The sequence below is a fragment of the Hypomesus transpacificus genome, chromosome 1, assembly GCF_021917145.1.
Source record: "Hypomesus transpacificus isolate Combined female chromosome 1, fHypTra1, whole genome shotgun sequence".
In the NCBI taxonomy this organism is placed as follows: Eukaryota; Metazoa; Chordata; class Actinopteri; order Osmeriformes; family Osmeridae; genus Hypomesus; species Hypomesus transpacificus.
The window spans coordinates 9,607,394-9,630,242 of record NC_061060.1 but is presented as its reverse complement, the minus strand read 5'-3'; the positions used below and the strand labels follow the sequence as shown (position 1 = coordinate 9,630,242).

At 43.9% G+C, this 22,849-nt stretch overlaps 2 protein-coding genes across 2 annotated transcripts; one reads left to right on the top strand and one right to left on the bottom strand.

Moving 5' to 3' along the window:
- Window positions 1-79: 79 nt before the first annotated feature.
- On the bottom strand, window positions 80-3,177 carry trmt12 (tRNA methyltransferase 12 homolog). Its single transcript, XM_047020053.1, is given in 8 exon segments — window positions 80-749; window positions 828-985; window positions 1,718-1,780; window positions 1,783-1,826; window positions 1,923-2,073; window positions 2,281-2,359; window positions 2,487-2,655; window positions 2,740-3,177. Coding segments are annotated over 8 exon segments (1,092 nt in total). The 5' UTR covers window positions 2,793-3,177; the 3' UTR covers window positions 80-374.
- Window positions 3,178-4,749: 1,572 nt separating this feature from the next.
- Window positions 4,750-22,834, top strand: zdhhc9 (zinc finger DHHC-type palmitoyltransferase 9). Its single transcript, XM_047028078.1, has 9 exons — window positions 4,750-5,744; window positions 11,859-12,019; window positions 14,487-14,645; window positions 16,002-16,139; window positions 16,702-16,750; window positions 17,051-17,153; window positions 18,799-18,902; window positions 19,200-19,302; window positions 19,809-22,834. The coding sequence occupies exons 1-9, from the start codon at window positions 5,581-5,583 to the stop codon at window positions 19,992-19,994; spliced, it is 1,167 nt and encodes a 388-aa protein (XP_046884034.1). The 5' UTR covers window positions 4,750-5,580; the 3' UTR covers window positions 19,995-22,834.
- The last annotated feature ends 15 nt before the right edge of the window (window positions 22,835-22,849 follow it).

Sequence of the window (22,849 nt, the reverse complement as noted above, 5' to 3'; positions counted from 1 at the left end):
GTAAATTCCAATGTAACGCCACCAAAGATTAATATAGCAATTATATACAATGAAATACACAATCACTTTTTGCTTCGTAATAAAATTTTATTACTAGACCCTATGGTTTTTCAAAACATTTATTAAGGCCTTGGTATACACATATAAGGTGTTTAGAACTGCCTGTTCAAATGGGATGAACAAATGTACAGAACATTTTCAAACTATATTTCCTGTGTAGAGTTCAGGGATGCTCCTGGAATGTAAAAATAACTTGCATGATATGTATTCAACACAAATCAATATCCAGATTTTTACAACCCGGTTACACAGATTATTGTCTGACTTTTTCATATGGCTAACCAAACATGCTGTCAACGTCCAAAGCGGTCTGTCTAAACTGGAGTGCACTCCAAGTCCAGTACTATGTGGTGGACGTGAGGAGCATATGACTTGACATGCTCAATGTGTTGGACGCTAGTCGTCCATGGCTCGACAGTGATGTCCTGTAGTAGTGTGGATATCTGGATAGCCGTGTCATCTGCCCAGGCCTGCCAAACATTTTTGTCTCTTGTCTTAGTTGCTCTCTCGACCGTAGCAATAAAGGAACTTTCGCAACCTGTTTTGTGTGGTGGTGAGGTAACATTGTGGTGAATGTGCAATATCCCGCCAGTCTTTCTACTCAACAGCCGGCAGGCAACCGGCCAACTGTCCTGAGAGCTTGGTATGAGGCCCAAATTCACCCGATCAGCAAGATCACACAGCGACAGCTGAAAAGAGCCATACTTTTAAAAATAATAATTTGAAACATTAAATAATTGGTTTGAGATATACAGATGAAAGTTTACTTGTCGGTTATCTCCATGGTGAATGGTGCAGAGATAGGACACCCCATTCAGTTGCAGGTTTCTCTTCAGAGCTTCCACTGCATTAGGGTTCCACTCACAACTGTGAACATGACTGGCTCCTGCATGCACCAAGTAAGGAAGAGTGAAGTAGCCGATACCTGAAAAAGTACCAGTGCACTTGATTCAAATACAAAGACAAGTTTCTTGGTTTTATTATATAGCGACATACCACGTCTTTGGACAGGAATCATTGTGTTTGGTTCTCTCTTTCAGCACTTAAGTAACTATGAGGTTCAAGAACAAAAGAACAAAGACTATTGTAATCTATATTAGATAAACCATGCATATGTTCCAGCAGCTTTTGTACATAAAATACCTAAAGTATTTATTAATTTGGTTCCACAGCTATGTTTTAAAATCTAGATGTGTATACAAAACATTAAACCACATAACTTCAAAGAGTAAACTGTACAATGCAAACTAGTAGTAAGCCTGAAAAACATGACAATCAAGTTTGCTACTAAAAAAAGAAAAAGAGCATGGAGAATTCCGGAACAAAGTATTGTTGACAGATATGGACAAAGATTAAATTAGATTAAATTGGTGAGACAATGTAAGGAAAGTTCAAAATGTTTCACCAGATATAAGAATGTATCCATTTGTCAGAAACTATGATATACAGCGATGTACAGTACAGGAGGGATCATAACTTGCAACCTCTTGATCTGCAGACAAATGCACTAAGCACTGAGCTATACACTCCTCAGATATGTAAATACAAGGCTGACAGTCCTTATAACCTGTCAAACCCAATAGTACAGAACCTAAATGTGTCACTGTCCAAGACCATCTGGTACTCTAGGAAACATTCCTATCATTTTTGCATATACCTGCATATAAATCCACCACAATCTCCCCATGGCAATCAAATGAGGCTATCCTTATCTTCTCGTGATGTTTCCAGAAGAGAACATGCATTTGGTGACATCAAACTGATACCTAAGAGGAAGGTACAACATGACGTGATACATCTGCCCCATTCGTCATATGCAGATATTGAACAGTTGGGGATATTCTAGGAAGGATTTGACTGACCTGATCCTGTTGTCTACATGAGTGACCCAGTGGTCCTCTCCTAACAGCATGGTCCCCACAGGAGTTCTGAACCCATCCTTGGAGATTCGACCCATCTGTGCCAGACGTTCTGCACCCAGCCCATGGGCAACAGCAGGCCACAACTCTGGACCTGATAAATGTTGATTGAAATACATTTTTTTTTAAATCCTTAAAAAGCTGATGTGTATCACAGGGTTCAAGGATTTTAGGCTACCTATTTTTTCCATACTGGCTTAGAGAAACAGTTCTCTAAAATCTCTAAAATCCTCTAAAAGGACCAAATCTCCATGACGCTGAAAACCACATGCAAGGTCCCCTCTGAGATCTTCAGTCCAACCTTCTCCATGAGAATCTAGTAGTTCCTGCAGGATTTTCACCAGTTTTTCACTTGTCCTTCCCCTCTCCCTCTTTGAAAGCTTACGAACAAGATAGTTGGCACATTTGTAAAAAGATGGGAAAAATCTAAGACATGTTTTTCTTTAGAGGCAGCGATATCAATAACATCAAAGCATTACATCCACAGTTGATTGTCTCTTTTATTACCGGAGTGCGGATGATTTCACACTGACTCTCCGAGGTCACTCTGTGTTGGAGACTGTGCAGGTCAAGCTGTGGCAGGCAGGAAGGCAGGACTGGGATAGCTACTGTTCCGTCAGAGAGCTTCTGCACGGTGTATCTCTGATCAAGACTACCACAAGCTTGCAGATATTTCCTACAAATGACAAACACATTTAGTATGAAACAAGCTCTTCGTTGTATCTGAGAACATCAGAGATGTAAAATGTTGATTGCTTGCCTTAGCTGTTGTGCATGGCGTTGCGACACTCTCAGACTAGGAACACCATTCATTCGAATACTCGAATATCCAAAAGAAACGTCGAATTAATTATACAATAAAGAATAACCTGTCATTGAAATCAGACCACAGTAAGTGTGAAGTCAAGCCAAGGATAGCCCCTCTGCATAGTTACGTTTTCCAGTCGGACCATTCACAGTGACACACCAATGTCACTCCATTCCATTGGCAGTAGCGCAGGAAATAAGGCGATAATGCTACGTGTCCGAGTAGCCGCTTGCATTTTCTCTGCATGTCATGTCTGGTTTTGTCCCATATTTTATATGGCACATACGCTAGACATTGATCACGAGTCTTCTACACTTTGATTTTAACTTACTTTTAGCCTAATCGCCTTGCTTGACTTGTAGCCTTCTAACCGAGTTTAAACCACAAATTCTATATAGCACATATCCGCAAGGCGGAGCCAAAACGCTAAAACAGACAAACCTGAAGCACTGATTCTACCATAAAGCCTTAAATTAAACAGGTTTTATGCATTCTTGAAAGACTATAAAGATTAAAATGAGATGAAAAGACAAAATGACACAAAAATGAAAGGTTTGAAAATAATCCCTTGATTAGTAAGTTATTAGTTATTTATATTCTAGAACCAGTGCCACATTTGATGCATGACAAAACCATTTAATATATTTACTGTGTATAAAAGTGTTTATAATAAATGTTCTGTACAAATAAAACTTTTGTATTAACCACTCAATCCACAGCACAAGGATATAGTGTGGTAGGTTTTATTTCTCCTTGGTGGGGGAGGCAAAAAAAATGCTGTATCTTATGTAAGGGTTGTTTCATATGAATAAACTAGGGAACCATTGTTTGTTCTCACTATATGCAGAAGTGTATATAATTTGCATGACATTGTGGAATAGTGTGACAAAGTTCAATCAATCATTTATCCAATCATTTTACTTTTATGGTATTTTGTCAAGGTTGTTTTACAAAACAAAACATACAAAATATAGTTTTAAACTGAAACAAAAATGTTTTTGTTAAATCATAAGAAGCACTATAAAATGTAAGTGATGTGAAGCCCAAGCAGACCCTATAGCCACATTTTCAACCTGGGTTTCCAACTTATTCAAGGAAGCCTTTGACTGGTCATACATTACTCATGAGCCTTATACGGGGATTCAGAAAGAATCTCTTGTGGGGAGGATGCAGCTCTTCCTCTGCCCGTTAACTGCCTCCGGTCCACACCTTCCGGCAGGACACAGATTGGAGGATGTCTGCCCCTCCCTCCTGTCTTCCTCTCCCTCTCCTTTCCTCCATCTGTCTTTTCATCTCCATCTCTTCCTTCTCATTCCTCCCTTACTCCCCATATTTCTCTAACATCCCTTCACTCATCTTTTCCCTCTCATCATTCTCATCATTCTCATCATTCTCATCATTCTCATCATTCTCCTAGTTCCTCCCTTCTCCTACCTCCCCTCCTCTAGTTCATTTATGATCCCCACAGCCCTATCCGCTGGCGCTGGTGATGTGCTATTAGAGACCGATGTCTAATGACTCTCTCGCCTCACACAGTGGTGTTAGGTTAAGCGCCTTCACTGTTTGTAACAATTATGTTGGGCTAGTATATCTCTTTGTCTTTAAATTTGCACATCATCAGGGAGATATTGTAAAATATAGTAATCAGAGTATTCTTGAATTAATAGATGCAGATCCAATCACTATCCCTAGATTTGCTATTGTTAAAACCACAATGAGTCATTGGAATGATACAAGAACATTCAACCACCAACGACCTTTGTGAGTCAGTGTTCCTCGGAATTATGTATTTAGGGTTATAGTCTTGAATTGGGTTGTTTTAATAGAAACGATTGAAAGAAAAGTATTTCAAACAAATCCTGCAGATTAAGGTTCCTTTGTTCATAGAGCTTATTCACCTGTTCTGGCCCTTTAAGATAAAAATGTTTCAATCTAGGCGTGTTTCCTTCTCCCATTGATTAAACGAGACAGCCTCGCATCCTGCGGGAAACCAGCACAGCGAATAGAGGCAACACCTTACAATTTAGACTAGGACATTTAAAACATATATATTTAGGTCGTTGAGATATTGTAAATATAAAGTATTGAGCCTTTTACATAGCATTATAATACCAACTTCATTCAAATGACGGGGAGCAGATTGCAGAGCGTGTTTCTGAACATTTACAGTGTGTGAGGATGATATGAATGTCAACCGGTCAAGGTCCACTCCTCCGATGCCAACAGAACCAATATTGGATTCTTACCCTCCAGGCCGAGAGGATCTGCCGCAAGCATTTGGATAACATTTAGACACAGTGCTGTGTTCAAGGGACAAACAAGGATCTTGATTGTGTTTCTTATCTAGTAGGCTATGGGTGTCCTCTGGCACTGGAAGGAGGTGGGGCACTAAGAAGAGAACTTTGATCGCAGAAAATATGGATTGATGCATTTTCAATATATACGACACTTCTACAGAAAAATAGGCTTAACCACCATATGCTTTTAGAGACACAAAGGATTTATACCTCAACCATTTATTGTTGTCAACAAATGTGTTGCTTGTTGATTGCGCCCAACAGTGAAGTAGTGAACCAGGCTACCACATTTTAAAAAGAAGCAGTAGGTTAGCCCACATCAACAAATTGATTGTACGCGAAATGGCGTGGGTGAATAGCTTATGAACGCTTGACAAATGCAATTGAACCAATTTTCCTTTTAAAACGCGCTGTAAATATTGTAGGCTAATTGGGCCTGAGAAGCGGTGGCCTATGGACCTAATTTCATGAACTGGACTGTTGAAGAATTATCACCATGTCGGCGGTAATGATATCACGGAAGGTGCGAAAATGGGAAAAGCTTCCTGGCAAAAATACTTTCTGTTGCGACGGACGAGTGATGATGGCACGGCAGAAAGGCGTGTTCTATCTAACCATGTTTCTCATCGTCGGCACCTGCTCTCTGTTCTTTGCATTCGAGTAAGTATATTGAGCAGATGTAGCCAAAATTACATTTTAGGCGTAGACTATACTTGAAAAATGTTTGTCATGTACTGAATAATGTTCACCAGGCCCTAATCAAATCCTATGCTTTTATTGTGTAGGCTGCTGTTTTCTGACATGATTTGCTGTTTATCCCATAAGTTATGTGGTGGGCGCATGCCTATGTCTGGTGAATTGATTTGGATCTCTAAGCCAATTCCTAAAGGCCACTACACTGTCTTTGCTCAATATAAATCCAGCATGGTGTGTTTAAATCCCACATCCAAAGATTTCTTCTGACAAAAATCAATGACTGAGTGCTTGAGTGGGAAGGGAACTGTTATTGACCAAAGACTACCTCTTAAATATTTTATTGCCTTCTACTATTGTCCAGCAAAATGGGCCTTCTCAGCATATAGCATATCTTATCTCAACCCAGCAAGATCTGGACAGTAATCACTAGTGGTAGTAGGTGCAGTTTCACCTGGTTGTTTGGACCTGTGATCCCTGATTCATGAAGAGTATAGAGGCCTCATCAGTTGGGGGTTTATGAGCATGCAGAGCGTTGATGAACCATTTACAACATGAGGTGTAATCATTATACAGGGGCTCTGAAACATGTCCCCGAGGGACAACCTATTGTCATAGTTTGACAGTCACATCCTGTAGTAATCCTGATCATTATCAAACCACAACAACATTTTCAAAATCCACTCGAGTGACTGCACAGGATAGGCTGTGGTGCTAGTCCACTGCTGCTAGGCCTGTTGTAATCAACCAGTCAAGAGGATGAACAGTGCTGAAATAACCCATAGTCTGTTGCTCCCTTGAGTCATCTGGCCTGTCTACCCTTCTCTCCCTGGCCTCCCCTCGCTCCATCCCTATCCCGTCTCTGGCTGCCCTTCCCTCTCTGGCCGCCTGTGCTCGTCTGAGCCATGACAGAAGGCTGCGTTGTTCAGCTGGGCAGAGAGAGACCAGCCTGATGCTGCTCTCAGCTAAACCGCCTTAGCTTGGAGGAGGCCCAGCAGTGACTAATGGACGGAGGGTCGTTAGCACGCTATGTTCATATTACAGTTGCCCATAATTATCCCTCATGGGGGAAGGATATTAAGACGGAGATTGAGCTGGTAAACAGGGGAGGGGGTAACTTTAAACTCTCCATTAGGGGGCAATTTGAGCTGTATCTGATTCAGACCTCTGACAGAGTAATGGCAATCTGGACAGAGAGGGGAAAAAGGTTTTGATACTTTAAGGGTTTCATATGAGTATCTGCCGAACAGTTCTATTGATTCCAAGTGATAAAAACACAGATGTGCAGATGTTAGACACAAGGGTGTCTGTTATAGTTTGTATCAGGCATGAGCTGGACATTCCTTATTTAGTAACAATCTTACCGACTTAACAGCTTGTATCCTTGGAGAATACAAGCCGGCACCAAAAAGGACTGTAAACACCAAGAAAGAAACACCATTGTGCTCTTGATGGTCTGTTTCTGTTGAGATGATACACCAGAACCACCAAACAGGCAACTTTGTTAATTACTAACGAGACTGGAATAAGTGAAGAAGTAGCTAGAGAACAGAGATCTGGCTTTTCTGGTTGGCAGGCTGGCCACACTCCATGAACAACTGGCAAAACATCTTATCATTAGCCATCAGCATTTCAGACTAGGGGCGGGGGAGTTCTCTAAATAGAAACTACACTAAGTTGCGGAAATGAGCGGAAAGTAGGCAAATAAGTGGCCAATTAGGTTTTTACCAAAGACAATGTAAGATGTGACAAAGCATTTGCTCCATTTATCATTGGTTCAGAAGATTGGAAGAATGCATCCCTTCTATGTGAGCTTACTGCCTCCTTAGTGTTCAGTAACAGTGTTCTATTGGTTTTAGTGGGATTTTACAGATGTGTTACAGTGAACATTACGTGATTTGAATGGAAGCCTCTGGCTCTGAGAAGACTTTGCTGGTACTGTACTGAGTTCAGATGTACTCTCCATGGAGCTGGTCACCTGCTCACTGAGTCGTGTGTGTATTTGATTGTGTTAGAATGAGAATAACGGCGTTCTGTGGAGCAAGGAAGAAGCCTGGGCCTGGCACACATGGCCAGTGTGTTGTTTGTGTGTTTAACCCAGGACACTGTGAGGATGGGGTATGTGTCCGTGTGTAACTGAGAAAAACAAGAGGGGTACACCTGCACATGTGTGTCAATTGTTTTGCGCATCAGAATCAGAATCAGAATGGGATTTATTTGCCATGAAAGTTTGCACAGACAAGGAATTTGCTTTGGCAGGAAGGTGCATACAGTAAACATATAGGAATCTTAAATTTAAATATGTGGTCTAACTATACTAAGGATACATAAACTAGCAATACTAAGTGGAATACAAAAAAATAAAATATACAATAAGTAAAATATAAGTGGCCAATGGGGCTGCATGGGGCTGCATCCATAGCTTCAGCCGATGAAAGGTTAAAGGGCCGGTGAGGGAAACCATTGCCACCATCCCAGCGGCCCCCCTCATCCTGTCAGATAGCTCCTGAGTTTTAGGAGGGAGGAGGCGATGCGCAGTGCAGAGCGCTGATCTTGCGGTGTGACGGTGGCCAGAGCAGATGTAGTGACAGACCCCAGAGACCCCCTGGCATCCATCTCATGGACTGGCCAGTCTGACCCCTCCCCCTCCAGCCGGCCTCTCAGTCAAGACACTGATTTATGTTCTGGTAAAAAAAAAAAAAAAAAAACACTGGTTCTTCATTATTGACAAGTATTAGTCTTTGTTCACGAAAGGCTGAGCAGTTTTTCTTATTATTGAAAAAAATACTCATTTTCTGCAATAACTGGGTTTGTCTATGAATGATAATACCTGTTGCTCCCTTATTCCATTTCTTGGTTATGGAAGCTGTGTGTGTCACTGGACCCCAGGAGACTGCTTCTGTCCAGATGATGTCACCTTCTAAGGGCTGGAACACAGGTGTTCTCAAGCACTGTGGACATACAGGGCCTAACGTTTTAGTGTCTGCTCAGTTTGCAGGTTGGGATGGCACTGTAGTGGGTTATTTTGTGCTTATTGATTTTTTTCTCTTCTAGAAGGCCATGGTCCTCTCTTCTCCCTGTTAGAGGTTACTGGTGTGCAATTTCATGTTCTGCAATCAAATCATTATCCTAAAGTTAATGGATCTTCCGGTCAGTTCCGGGAATTCCAGTTAAAGGGTTCTGTTGGACATTTCTGTTCTTTTGGAGCTACAAAGCTCCAATCTTTTAACAAGATTTATTTTGTTTCAGCTTTCTTAAATGAACTCTCTGCCCCCTGCAGTGGAATATTACCCTTTACATAATTCAGATGGCATAGCAGATTTGATGCTCACAGATTATAATATTTGAGCTCTCTGTGGCTTTTAATGTATCTGCTCTGATCTGCACCCATGGTGTGTGGATTAATTTAATGGTTTAAAAGTGTGTGTCTGGTCTGCGCTGTGTCATCTGCAGGCTGCAGCTACTGGTCCTGGCATGAGTCAGTCTATGGCCTGCAGGTCAGAGGACAACAGCTGGCGTTGGAGATGTCTGCACCAAAGGGATCAGTAAGACTCTGATCACAACGTTCAGAGCGGAGTCAATTTATAGAATAATTTCCTGTGGCCGTGCGGAGGAGAGAGGGAGGGCAAATGTAGTATATAGTGTTGGCTTGTCTGCAGTGCCCTAGAAAGAGGAGCTAGGCTGATGTCCTCATGAAAGAGAGATGTTTTCACAGGCTCTGTGTGCTGTAGATCTGCCGGCACAGCAAGTGCATAATTCATTTGTAGTGAAACGCATGTCTCCAGCGGCTGAAGCCGGATGTTAAGTATTAATAGAGATGAAATGAAATGCTGAGCAAAAGCAAAATGTCAGGAATCATGAAGGCATGTCATGTCTCTCCCATGGTGATCATGCTCAGGTTTGGCTGTCTAGTTGCTAAATTGATCATTTCTGAGGCCTCTGAACTACAGTTGCTGTTGCGTTCAGACTTAAGTGTCATGGGTCAAAGTCCAGACTGCAAATTCACCTCACTCTTTGTTGGGAAGGGAGTTTACAGGGATACACTGCAGGTTACCTATTTTTCTTCCTGGTAGATGCTGTGGGAGAATGGCCTTTGCATAGGAAATGTTAGCCAAGCTATATCTCTGCTCTGTGTACACAGAAGAATGGGCCATTATGACACCAGCATATGGGCTGGAGAAGGTATAGCTTGCTCAACAGAGTAATAATCACTGTGGAAAATGAGATGAAACTATCATATCAATAATTTCTCTCCCGCCCGTCAACACTAAACTGAACTTGGATCCTGATAAGGAGTGCCAGGTCGGAATGTGATTGATAGCACTGTTGATGAAAACTGAGTTCACGAAATGGAAGAAAGGAAAAAAAAGTCCCTGCTTAAATCTTCAATATGTTTAGCTCATCTTTCGCTGATTGATGGACTCACAAGGTGGGAGTGCCACCCTGGAGTCAGTGGTGTCCAGGGAGGATGGAGCCTCGACGGGAAGTGATGACCAAGTGTGCCTAGAATGCTTACCAGTCATGAGGACTGCGACTACGCATCATCAATAGACTGCTGGCTTGGGCTGAGCTGCCAGACTGCCTGCCTGTCTGCCTCTCTGTCTATCTCTGACTCTCTCTGTTTATCTCTGACTCTCTCTGACTCTCTCTGTCTCTCTCTGTCTCTCTCTGTTTCTCTCTGACTCTCTCTCTCTCTCTCTCTCTCTCTCTCTCTCTGACTCTCTCTGTCTCTCTCTGCATTGACTGTCTGTCCTGTGCTGTCTCTGCAGTAACAAACTGAGCGAGCTCCGGGCATTCATCTCAGGGCTGGGACTAGTGGACATTTTTATTGATTTGAACTCTGCTCACTTTTTCCATTAGATAGCGGAAGCTCTGCTGAGGGTTAGTGATCAGACCGGTCCAGCAGGTAGAGGGCCATTGTTTAACATGAGCACAAATATGCAGACACACCAGTCTAATCTGTAGAGAGAGACAGAAACAGGTCCACTTTGTTCCTACTGTGTGGGCTCACAGTTGAGGTGTACTGTATTGTTTCCAACCGTTCTGGATATTTCCACTCAGTTTCATGTATTAGTAAGTAAGTAAGTTGGCACCTGAAGATATTTACCAAGTTTAAGTACCACGTGCACTGAAATGAGAGAGAGAAATCTTTTGTTTTTACATAACTAATTTTAAAGTACCCTGTTAGTGACTGTCCCCAAATCCTGCATACTGCATGAAGTCAGCTGTGCAGGCAGGCCTTGGTCTGCCGTGTAACCCTCACATGGACATGTGCAGGATGTTGCATGGTGAGATCAAAAACTGTAGTCATACATGACATAACCCATGCATTATGGATGTGGGATATCTCCACAAGGGATGCAGTACAGCCTTGTCTATTAATATCCTCATGCAAAGACCTGTGGTGCCAATTTTGCTGCAGCACTCCACTGCCCACCTCCCTGACCAGGGAGAGGGCTTTGCAGGACTGCCTGTGTGCCAGCTGGACTCAAGCTAATGTGTCCCTGCCCTCTGGAGGGGCAATGTGTGGCACAAGTAAACATGGCCGCCCCCTGTGGGTGTTTACTCATGGACACCGTGGCGTCAGCGGCATGGCTGTAGAGAGGCCTTCAGGGAAGGGCAGAGCGAGCGCTCCAACAGTGTTTTACACTGACCTCCTCAGCTTCACCACTGTGTAGGTCTGCTCTTGTGTTGACGGTTCTAGGAAGGTCTCTCGTGTGAATTCGTTGAGTTTGTATGGCTCTCATGTTGTGGTGGTTATCTCTGTAGGCTTATTTTCCACTGTCATAAAGAGAATTTAGATTGGCTTTTTTGCTAAAATATGTTCATATTATATCAGATTGAGGTTGTTTAGCGCGGGTGTGAAATTGAGGGCACGACGCTGTAATTTTCTGTCTCTAATTCAAAATTGGATGAGGTTTGGCCATGAAACAGAATTGCTGCCACTAGTTTATAGCTACATGAAAATACGAAAGTATGTTAACCTACAATGTACCAAGCTCTGTTTTCTTTTAGTTAGTCCCCGGCTTTGTGGACAAAAATACTATTTGTTAAGCTTGCCTCTCCCCTCTCCTCCTGCAGGTGTCCGTACCTGGCCATCCACCTGTCTCCTGCCATCCCTGTGTTTGCTGCCCTGCTCTTCCTGTTTGTCATGGCCATGCTCCTGAGGACCAGCTTCAGCGACCCGGGCGTCCTGCCGCGAGCCCTGCCTGAGGAGGCCACCTTCATCGAGATGGAGATAGGTCAGTTCACCCATCCGTCTTTTTTAGATTGCTATCTGTACAAAATGACATCCCCAGGCTATCGACTTTTACAAGAACCCACTCCCCCCCCACACCACCACCACTCTCCCTCCTCCCGTGTCAGCGCATCATCCAGTCCTACCGTGTGACTCATCCTAGCCAGTGTCACCCCGGAGGCTGACCCCCACCTTGCTCTGCTGTGTAGGAGAGGGGCAAGTGATGTGAAAATCGTTTCGTGGACATGAATACTGCAGAGCCCGGTGGTGTTGAGCAGTGCATAGACAGCCCCGGCCTGCTGGTTTATTCATATTATGCTTTCCTTTCCTTTGCTTTCGGTTGTGTCCCCTCATCCGTGTATTCTGTGCTGATCCCCTTGACCCCCCCCACCCGCATTGTTCCGAACTTTCTCCTCCAATCCAAAGTGGCCGAGCCATACCTAGAGTTGTAAGGATTGCCTCCCGGCGATGCATCCTGCATTTCTCATTACCCAGACGACAGAGCCTATGTATTAATAATGAAGCCACAGCCAAAACCCATTTATATTCTCTCCAAGTTTAGTCCTTAGTGACCTACCTTGATGTTTGTCCAGACTCAACACACCCTGCCTGCCTGCTTTTGGATGTATGAACTAGGGTGTGGTTGAGATGACTGCCCCCTAGTGGGGCCTTTCAGTCCCTGCTCTCTTTGCTGGACAAAAACACCCCTCTGCAGTCTGCTGCTTTGCCACAGCCCAATCTCCCTCCCCTTCCCCCCCCCATCCATTCCCTCATCTCCCAACCTCCCCACCCCCACCCCACCCCCCCTCTGCCTGGCTGCTCAGTGTGCGGCTTGTGCTGTCGTTGTCGTGGGGAAGATTCACGATGCCCTTCACTTGTCCCCTGTCCTCTCTCTCATTAGGGACGAGGGGCGTAGGTGGGAAGAGTGGCCACATCGCCCCTCCAGATGACTAAGGGGGGCCGGAAATGAGGGCTAGTGCAGGTGGTCCCCTGAGGAAAGGGCTCTCTGCTCGTCACTGCTCTCTGCTCGTCACTGCTCTGACTCACCCACTCCAGGACAGCCTGGTTGAGATTGATGCTAATGGATAACCTTCTAGTACTGGCTGTGCTTGATCTAAAGAGAACACAGACACTAGTCTTTAGCCAGATGTGGATATTCGGGGTGGAGGGTATTAAGGGGAAGTGTAGTTGAGCCCTACAGACCATCTACAAGGGTTTGTGCTGAGGAGGCTGGTATTGGGGCTGTGTTTTAGAAAAATTTTCAGTTTATTAAGACACCCCCCCCCCCCCCCCCCCCACACACACACACACACTCCTGGTTCAATGCTTCGTCACTTCAGCCTTTTAGTGACTGGCCCCCAGAGGAATGCTAATAGGAGGAGAGACCTACTCCTGCATTACATGAGGAAGACCAGCTCCCCTAGAGAGTAGCCTCATTCCCCACAAAAGACAGATTGTTCATTTATTTATTGTTCATTGTTTCGCTCAAAATGCTGCTACTGCTGCAAAAAATACTTACTATTATTACTATTAATACTTGGTAATTGTATTTGATACTGCATTTGTCACGGAGTTAATCTCTTCTGTCCACTTTCATTGTGAGCTGTATTGATCTTTACATTTCCTATCAGGGAATGGGGCATGAACATCACTTGTGTACCGCATGGCTTCATGAATAGGTCCTGCCCTACTGGTGCTAAGGTCCAGGGGCTTACTTTGCAGCTGCTTTAGTTGGATAGGGCTTTCATTTCAAACAGTAAATATATGATTTTGTTAAAGGCTGTCAGCTCCCTCTTTACCTATACTGGTACTTATTACCCTGAGAACATACGTATATATTCCATTATTATACCCCACTCATGTTAAACTTGCAGATAAGCAGGCATGTCACCCTCTGACACAGCAAGACATATCTTCCGTTCACTAATCCTGGCTTATGAATAATATTTACATCCTTGCTATAATAACAGATCATCGTAAAAAAAATAAAAACACATGCGCCGCCTGCTGAGGTCCTTTGGCTGAGGCGTGCCCATCTCTGACATGCTCAAGGTTCAGCAGCTCTGATTCATGTGTGCGCTTCCCAAACCCTTCATCTTCTCCCTGCCTTTGGGGCCTCCGTCTCCCAGCGTGCTGCTGTAGATCACCCCAATCAGGGGCTCAAGCCTGGGTTAAGACCCTGGGTGTGTGCTGGTCTCATAGATGGAGGCTGAATTCCTTCCTGTGCGTAACCCTTGGTTACATGGCAACACTTGATAAATGAGGATGTGCCACTGTGTGGAGATGATTGAAGACAGGAGAGAATGTCCATGTCTTGTAGCCAAAGCAGTGTTGGTTTTGATAACCGAAGAATTGTTGCTGTGGAAAAAGCTGTACTGGATGCAAATGTGTAGATAGTACGGACACGTTGTCAAATCGTTCCAAAATGGCCGTCTGTTGTTGATGTCTGTGGTTTCCTTTGTCTTCCCCAGAGGCAGCCAATGGAAACGTCCCTGCGGGCCAACGCCCCCCACCTCGGATCCGTAACGTCCAGATCAACAACCAGATTGTCAAGCTCAAGTATTGTTACACCTGCAAGATCTTCAGGCCCCCCCGAGCCTCTCACTGCAGCATCTGTGACAACTGTGTGGGTAAGAAAGAGGAAGAGTCTTGCCCCCCCCCCCCCACACACACACATCACCACTACTTAGTGGGTTTGATGACCCAGATATAGTTGTTGAAAATTGTAGTTAATATAACTGTACAATTGTGTTCCCTCATGAACAAAGACATACAAGTGAATATTAGCTGTAGTTGATAAAGTAAGAGTGTGACCTTTCCTCCTCATATTCACCCTCCTCGATGGCTTTGGAAAACTGGCTTTATAATCTGTTGAGAAGCTTTTGAAATTTGTCGTGAAGGGACATTGTATAACCTTTTGTATAAAAACGGTCTCTTTTCAGCCATGTCATATTTGGAACGTCTTTTGGATATGGATGCGTGTACATGACTGTACCATTTTTACTGTGCAGAACAACAGTCATTTAGCTGGCGCTGACTGAAGGGTGCATTTGAAGTATAAGATGGCTGCTAATATGGTGTTTGACCATCTGAGAAATACACATACAGTACACACACACACACATACACACGAGGAATGTAGTGATATGAGAGGAAACAGTGGAGGCTGTGTGTGTAGATTTGCTCAGTCATAGTGAACACAGGGCAGTCTGTGTGGGCTGTACATACACCTGCTGCAGTGTGTCTGCTCCCCACACACCCAGCGTGACACAGCAGCCTGCCTCCACCTATAGAGCTTCAGGATGTTTGCTTCTCCCCTTGACTAGTTGGTTCCTCCCATATCTAAATGTGCAGTCATATAAATATTCCCTGGACAAAATGGGCTGTTGTGGATATAGCAGCATGGTATCATTAGTTTCCCACTCAGACCTATATTCACCAAAACTTGATATCTAGCAAAACTTAAATTAGGTCAATTATATCAATTATATACATCTACAACATTCAATGTATGACTACACAAATGTGACTAATTCCCTTAGTTTTGTTCCTCATAATTAACATTCAGAGACACGCGCACCTAGGTGCCAGTGACTTGCAGAGTAAATAGTGTTGTGAAACCTCATCCTGGGTGTGGGGTGTTGTCTTGTGCTGGAGGCAAGATGTCTTCCTCAGTAAGCCCAGCTCGTCCCAGCAGTCTGGCTCTTGTTCAGAGAGTCAGGAGAGGGTGCGGTGGTCACTATGTTTAGACCAGACAACAGGAAACAGGCTCCTGTTACCCACAAACATTCTGCTCTTTTTTTTTCTTTTCTTTTTGAGAATGACCTCAGAGAATGACTCTTTTTAAAGGTGGATTATAAAAGTAATATAAAACAGTAGTTTTATACTGTAATATTTTCTAAAGTAATGGGACTTTACTACCATGTCCCCTACACTAAACACATGGCTGTGTCATATTTAACCTCTTTCTCTCTGTCCCTCCCCAGACCGGTTTGACCATCACTGTCCGTGGGTGGGCAACTGTGTGGGCAAAAGAAACTACCGCTACTTCTACCTGTTCACCCTGTCCCTGTCCCTGCTCACCATCTACATCTTTACCTTCGACATTGTCCATGTGGTGCTACGTGAGTATCCTGGGATAGGGGGTGGAATTCTGGAGAAGACATGACAGGTGACTGGGAGAGATTGTGACATACTGACAGTTAGAGGAAGGTGACAGAACAAGAATGACAGTGACTGATGCCATGCCTCTGTATGGAATCTCATACACACACACACACACACACCTTCACAGATTTCCTGATGAAATGTTATGGAGACCTGGTTGAGTGCAGGTTTCTGTGGAGCGTGGTGTCACGCACCAATAACTTCTTGGATGACAGGCTGCTCCTCTCATCTCCCAGTTCCCTGCTCCAGACCTCCAGACAGGCAGTGGGAGGAGGAGCAGTGAGCAGACGAGGGAGGCCTGGAGCCAGGGAAAACACAGTTTATAGTCAAGATCATTTGCTTCAGGCCTTTGGTGTTAATTTAGGCTGCGGCGTGTCTCTAATGTCATGTTAAATTTATTTGAATGGTTTCTTATTCATGGTGTGGAGTGAGGGAGATGAATAAGAACAGGACAGTCTTTTCAGAAGTGTGTGTGTGTTTTATTTTGAAAGGTTCATAATATTTGTCTTTTCTCCACAGGCTCAGTGGACTCTGGATTTGTGAATACTCTGAAGGATACACCTGGGACATATCCTTTGCCTTGAAACACCAAGTAACTCTGAAGGTGCATTTTATGTGTGCAGTGTGACTAATACAATCCTGAGCGGTCATATTGGGTGTAAAACAATTGTTGACATTTTAGGTGGACTTGAGAACCTGCCGCCTGCCAATACCAATACTTCTAAATAGGTTCCTTTCCTCATCTCCTTTCCTCAACCTTACTGTTGTAAACTAGATCACAGTCATTTACTGATCAGAGGTCATGAAGGGAAGGAGATGACTTTTGAGGCTCCACCTCTGTATCGATGTTTCCTTAACTGGAGCCCACTGTGCTGGAAGTGCTGGTGTGTTTCTTCACCCTGTGGTCAGTGGTGGGACTGACCGGCTTCCACACCTACCTGATCTCCCTCAACCAGACCACCAATGAGGACGTGAGTATCGTTCCCTCACTCAGCCAAACTGTGATACCATCATGGCCTATGGACTGCAGTAGACCAATCCCAGCGCTTACCCTTACTAGGATGAGAATGCTGTAACAGAGGGAACTTGTACCTACTTTACCTCAGGTGCTCTTAGTTCTGTTCAGTCGGAGTGTGTGTCAAGGTGCACCAGCATGGCATCCACGTGGCTGGAAAGATAAACAGGTTCCTGCTTAGGGTTGGTGTAAACATTCCAGAAGGCCAGTGAGGGATTGCCTTGGCAACAGCACAACCCTTTGTGCAGTTTAGCAATTGTAATGTAATGAATGGTTAAAACATCTGACCGGTTTTTCAGAGACACGCCTTAGAATTGGAATGGGCACTTTTCTTCTTCTAATATCCCTCTATACATTATAAATTCCACTGCCCATACACTTCTGTTGTTAGTGGTGGGAGACTCACAACAATGTGTTGACATGGCATGCCACACCAGGGTAGTGCAGTGTGTACTGTAAGTTTGTCTGTACTTGGGTGAGTGTGTGTGTGTGTAAATATATATTCATCTGTGCCTTTTGTTAGCCCTGATTCATCAGCACAGAGTCTCTAGAGAAGATGGTGATGGCAGTAGGTGGGCGGTTGCAGCTGAAATCTACAGAGCTCTTCTGCTTGTACGCTCTACTGTAATGATTAGTGTATTGTCCCCTTCCTCCCCGCCTGGCTTGCAGCCTTGTTTTAAGTGGCAACAAGCTGGGTGAGCAAAACGCAGTGCTAATGTTGCTCTGGAGCACAGTGACTGGCAGCCTGGCTATCTAGATCTGTGATCGGTCTAATAATAGACACATCAATACCTGCAGGGGCTTGGCCCGCTGCCAAACACACTCGTGTGATGGAGAGAGAGAGGGGAGGAGTGGGATAGAGAGAGAAAGAGGGAGGGAGAGAGAGAGAGGGAGAGAGAGTGAGAAGGAGAGGGCACCTTCAGGCTCACGACTGGTCCAGTGTCCCAGGGGAACACTCAAGGCTCCATGTTCCTTACAGAGCTCACATTCGAGGATTGAGCGACACTGGTGGTGGAGACAGGGAGCTGGGTTAGTGCTGATGCAGGCTTGAGGGATGAGGAGAGGTTGTCTAGACCACCCGGGTTGGTGTTGACCTATATCTAAGGGTCGAACCAGAGGCCATTAGATTGTCTGGCCTATTTCTGTCACGTCCAGGTGTGTCTGTGTGTGCTGAATATTCAGGCTGGGTGTTTAACGGGTAATAAAACTCACACTGTGCTAAGAAATTCTTTCTAGGAAAATGGCTTTATATTGTTTCTCTGAAATGTTTAACATTCTAAAGAATATTTGAATAATATTTTGTTAGTATGCTTCAGGCTTACCACACACCTAGCTTACACTTTGACCAGGAATCATTCCCCTGCCAGATGTTTTTACTAGTCAGGTTCAACCCTGTTGGAATGCGATATAAAATTGGAACTGAGCATTTGAATAAGGTATAAGCACAAATCCCTTCTATTTCAGAAGGGAAATCCAATTCACCCCGGTTTTCTGGTAGGCAGTGTGTGAGATCTGGGACATGGGTAGCATCTGGCTGAGTGGGTAAGACATTACAGAGGCCTTGTCCTCTAACACAGTGTGTCCCTGTTCTCTGTGTTCAGATCAAAGGCTCGTGGTCGGGGAAGAATCGAGTGCAGAACCCCTACAGCCACAAGAACATGATGAAGAACTGCTGTGAGGTTCTGTGTGGCCCTGCATACCCCAGGTAGGAACACTGGAGGAGATCTGGACAGATCTACAGTGATATTCATGGAGTAGCAAGCTAGCATTGCTTTCCCAAGTAATATTCCCTTCTGTCTCCATTGCAATGTATATATCTCTCTCCTCCCTCTCCTCCCTCTCTCTCTCCATAACTGCCAACTCTCTTTGTTTTCCTCCCTCTTTGTTTAATATTATTCCACTCTCAATTATAGACCTTCCTGCTCTTTCCCTCCATCTCTCTCCTCTCTCTGTCATGGTGAATAGAGTGTTGTGTTGACTGATGTGCTGTCTCCATTGCCAGTGTCTTGGACAGAAGAGGGCTGATGCAGGAAGATCCATCTGCTCCTCCAGTCCCTGCTGCTGAGGCTGCCACCAAAGGCAGCAACCCAGTCCCACAAACCACAGTAAGCACACACACACACACACACACACGCACACACGCATCCACAAGAATATACACACACAAGCACACACATACACTATAAAAATACACACACGCACATACTCTTTTTCATCACTGTTTGTGTGTCTGGCACTAAACTGGTTCCAGCCTGCCAGACACTGAGTATAGTACAGTGAGCATGCATAAAAGACAGCCTAAATCAATTACAGAGAGAGCCAGAATGGAGTGGAGGAGAGCATAGGAGGTGTGCAAGAAGAATAATGCGCTGCTGAACTGAAAGAGGTTTTTTTTTGAGAGAGAGAGAGAGATACTCTTAATGCACTGTGTGGCTCACTGTCATAACCGTTCTGCCCCTTTCCTTCCACGGCTGCCATTTTGTTCCTGGCCGTACACTCTGGAAACACACATACAGTCTCCCACAAGGCAGAAAGAAACCCTCAGTAGGCTAGAATATATAATGTGTAACCATTTATCTTGATGCTGATTGGCTCAATTTCTCATCTGTAGAAAACCACAGCTCCACTCATCCCCAACGAGCACACTCCTGATGACACCAAGCCCAGCATCGCAGAAACCCCTGAGAAGAGCTCTTGCCCCAAGGAGGAGAAGCCACCTACTCCCAAAGTCCCGCCCCTGGCCTCCCCCGAGACTGACGTAGAGACGTCCATCCCAGTCAAGGACAAGACCCACTAGCTGGGGGATCCCGTTTCAGCAGTCTTCTCACTTCCTGGTCTGTGGGTCTTAAAGGGAACATGAATCAGAATCTGAGCTGGATGACGGACAAGCAACCAACTAATGGTGGACGAGAGACTATTCTTATCTGATTTGACATGCCACCAGATGCACAGAGACAGTTCAACAAGCCACTCCCATCCCTTCTCCCTGACTGCAAGACTTCCAGATTGACAGTAGCGGTGAGGCCCTCAGTAGATCTCTCCTGCCCTGAGCATTGCATGAAAAACTACTAATGGAGAAAACTCTTCAAACTACTCCATAGACGAGACCTCTCCAGGTGCCTGTGACTTATGGCAACCTATGGCTTTGCTTGGATCGTCAGCACGACAGTTTCTTTGTCTTGGTTTTATATATATAGCTAAGTGACTTTTATTGTAAAAAAAGCTTGTTCCAACGTAGTCTTTACAGATGTCTATTTCTTCCGGGCCTGTCAGTCTTCTAGCATTAACACTAATGCGTCAGATCTCCAAGTCTCCAGTACCTGGTACAGGCCCTATGCAATTCATAGATGGTCAGAATAACGATGGTCGGCATGGACACTGAGGATGTTTTGATTTGTATGTAAAACGTTCAACAGTATGTCTATGTCGTTCACTATTAGGCAGTGACATGGTAAAGCAGAAATAGAAGACCGATCTCTCAGCTGCTCCTTCCACAAGTGAAACCCTACTGACACTGCTGCAAACGGGCGTTGTTTCATTGACCCATCTATATCAAGATGTCCTCTGCTATCCTACTTCCATTGTTTTATATTCTCAAAGGGAATGTGCTCTGTGATGGTTCAGCGGAAACATTTTGTTTGCAGAAATTCTACTTTCTGTGTCCAGTAGTATATGGAAGCAGATACTTAGCCAGGGTCCTGGTGTGTATGAGAGAGAGAGCCTGATTGCTGTTGATAGTAGACACTAGTAACAGTGCCTTATCAAAAAGCTGCACTATCACATGCAACTTCACAAAGGTCGACCACAAAGAAGCCCTTAGACTTTAATTTCATGAAACCAACTCAGAACTGTATGCACAGGAGTGTTCAGTGGGAAATGTCACTTTTTCTACTGTATCATTGAGACTTTGAGAAGCAAAAAAAGAAGTCAAGCCATTGCTGAAGTGTACATACTGTACGTAGGTGTAGATATGGTGAAACATGTTCCGATGTCAGGTGGAAATGGAGGATGGCATCCATGTTGTGGCTATTTTCCCTTTTTCTTTGAAGGTGGTTTGTGTGGCCACTGTTGAATATCTACCTGTAAAGTGGAATCCTGCCTCTCCAGTTTCTCCTGTCAGACCCCATCTCCTTCCTATCTCTACTGCCGTCTGTCCTGTTGCCAACTATTAATGAGCATTTCATTCAGTCTTTACACTGCCCCCCCCTCCCCACCCTCCTTTACTCGTCTTCTCTTTTTGTCTTTCACTGGGAAAAGGGATTGGGTGCCCAAGGCTACATGGTTGCTGGAGCCACGTGTGGCAGTCTCATTATGGAGACTGAAGATGGAGCTGCTTTAGTTTCTCTGCCTTTCACACATCTGTTCATTTCACACCAACTGGGGCTCCAAATGATTTCAGCTTCTGAGAGGCTGTGAGGCATCATGTGCGTCTCTGCAACGCCAACATCTCAAAGGGACGGGATTCCAAAGGAGGTTTTTAGAGAGAATGGCGTTGTGTTAAGCTGATTGTATTTGATGGGGAGAGTGTGTATTACTCATTGTGTTGTATGCAAGGCAGAGGAATTGTTTGTGCTATTTACTTGTATAGATACTCTAGTATAATCACATTAGGCCCTCTGTTTTGACCCAGATAATTTATTCCGGTAAATAAATGCTTCAATTGATCTAGTCAAACAAAATTAATAACAGATTAAAGGCAGAGCTTATGAATAGAACGGATATTGAATTGATTTAGTACATTTTAAGCTTGTTTCCTTTACTTTCACAATGTTGATCATTCTATTCCCTAATAAAACCTTGAGATACTACTATTGAAAAAAAATGACTAGTGAAAGAACATGGAACATTGGTTTGTAGTAGAAAGTGAAAGATGAAACCTAAATCCATATTTACTTGCCAACCCAGCAGTTTACACGTGTGATATGAGCGCCTCAGAGCAGAGAGCTTCTGTTAGCGAGACAGGACCACAACGTTTGATCAGGGAGTCAAACTGTTGCCCTGTGAGCTTCTGAGAAGGCATATTTGAATGTTTGTTGTGAGTGTGAATGCTTTTTGAAGAACTGTAATTTCCGTTTTGGCCAAAGGCTTCCAGTTTATTTTGAAGATGCAATTATGGTAGAATTCAATCCTCCTTTTTAGTGGAAGTTGATGGGGTCATCCAGAAGAGTACTCGGCTGTGCAGTTTTAAATATGTTCTTGTATGTTTCCTAGTGTTGCATTGTCATCAATAGAACGTATGATTGTTATTGATGTGTGACCATCTTATTAAATAGGGATTGTACTTGAGACATTTAACCAGTCATTTAACTGGTTGAACAAGTGCGGTTTTAAATATTCAGGAATTTGAAATCTGGCACCAAATTATAATGACAAATAATTAAACAAGATAAAATGACTCGGTGTGAGGTAAATATTTGTATGTTTTTTTACGTGAAAAGTACCTGAGGTCAGATTGGAATCTAATGACCTAATATTCCAGTACATAATGTAAACCAGATAGTTATCATACCACTGATGGAATAATATTTATGTTCACTTTGTTTAGTAATGACACTGTGATTATGTATATTTCATCCGATTTCCCCCACTTCTTTTTACATTATTGATTGATGTGGTAAATAAACTATTGTCTTATTATTTGGGATCCTTTCT

What these genes read in the sequence shown, in the direction of transcription:
- zdhhc9 (XM_047028078.1), top strand. Translation starts at nt 5,581, where the DNA reads ATGTCGGCGGTAATGATATCACGGAAGGTGCGAAAATGGGAAAAGCTT. An exon ending in CATTGTCCATGTGGTGCTAC is followed by an intron (nt 16,140 to 16,701) that starts GTGAGTATCCTG and finishes TTTTCTCCACAG; the next exon opens with GCTCAGTGGACTCTGGATTT. An exon ending in ACCAGACCACCAATGAGGAC is followed by an intron (nt 17,154 to 18,798) that starts GTGAGTATCGTT and finishes CTCTGTGTTCAG; the next exon opens with ATCAAAGGCTCGTGGTCGGG.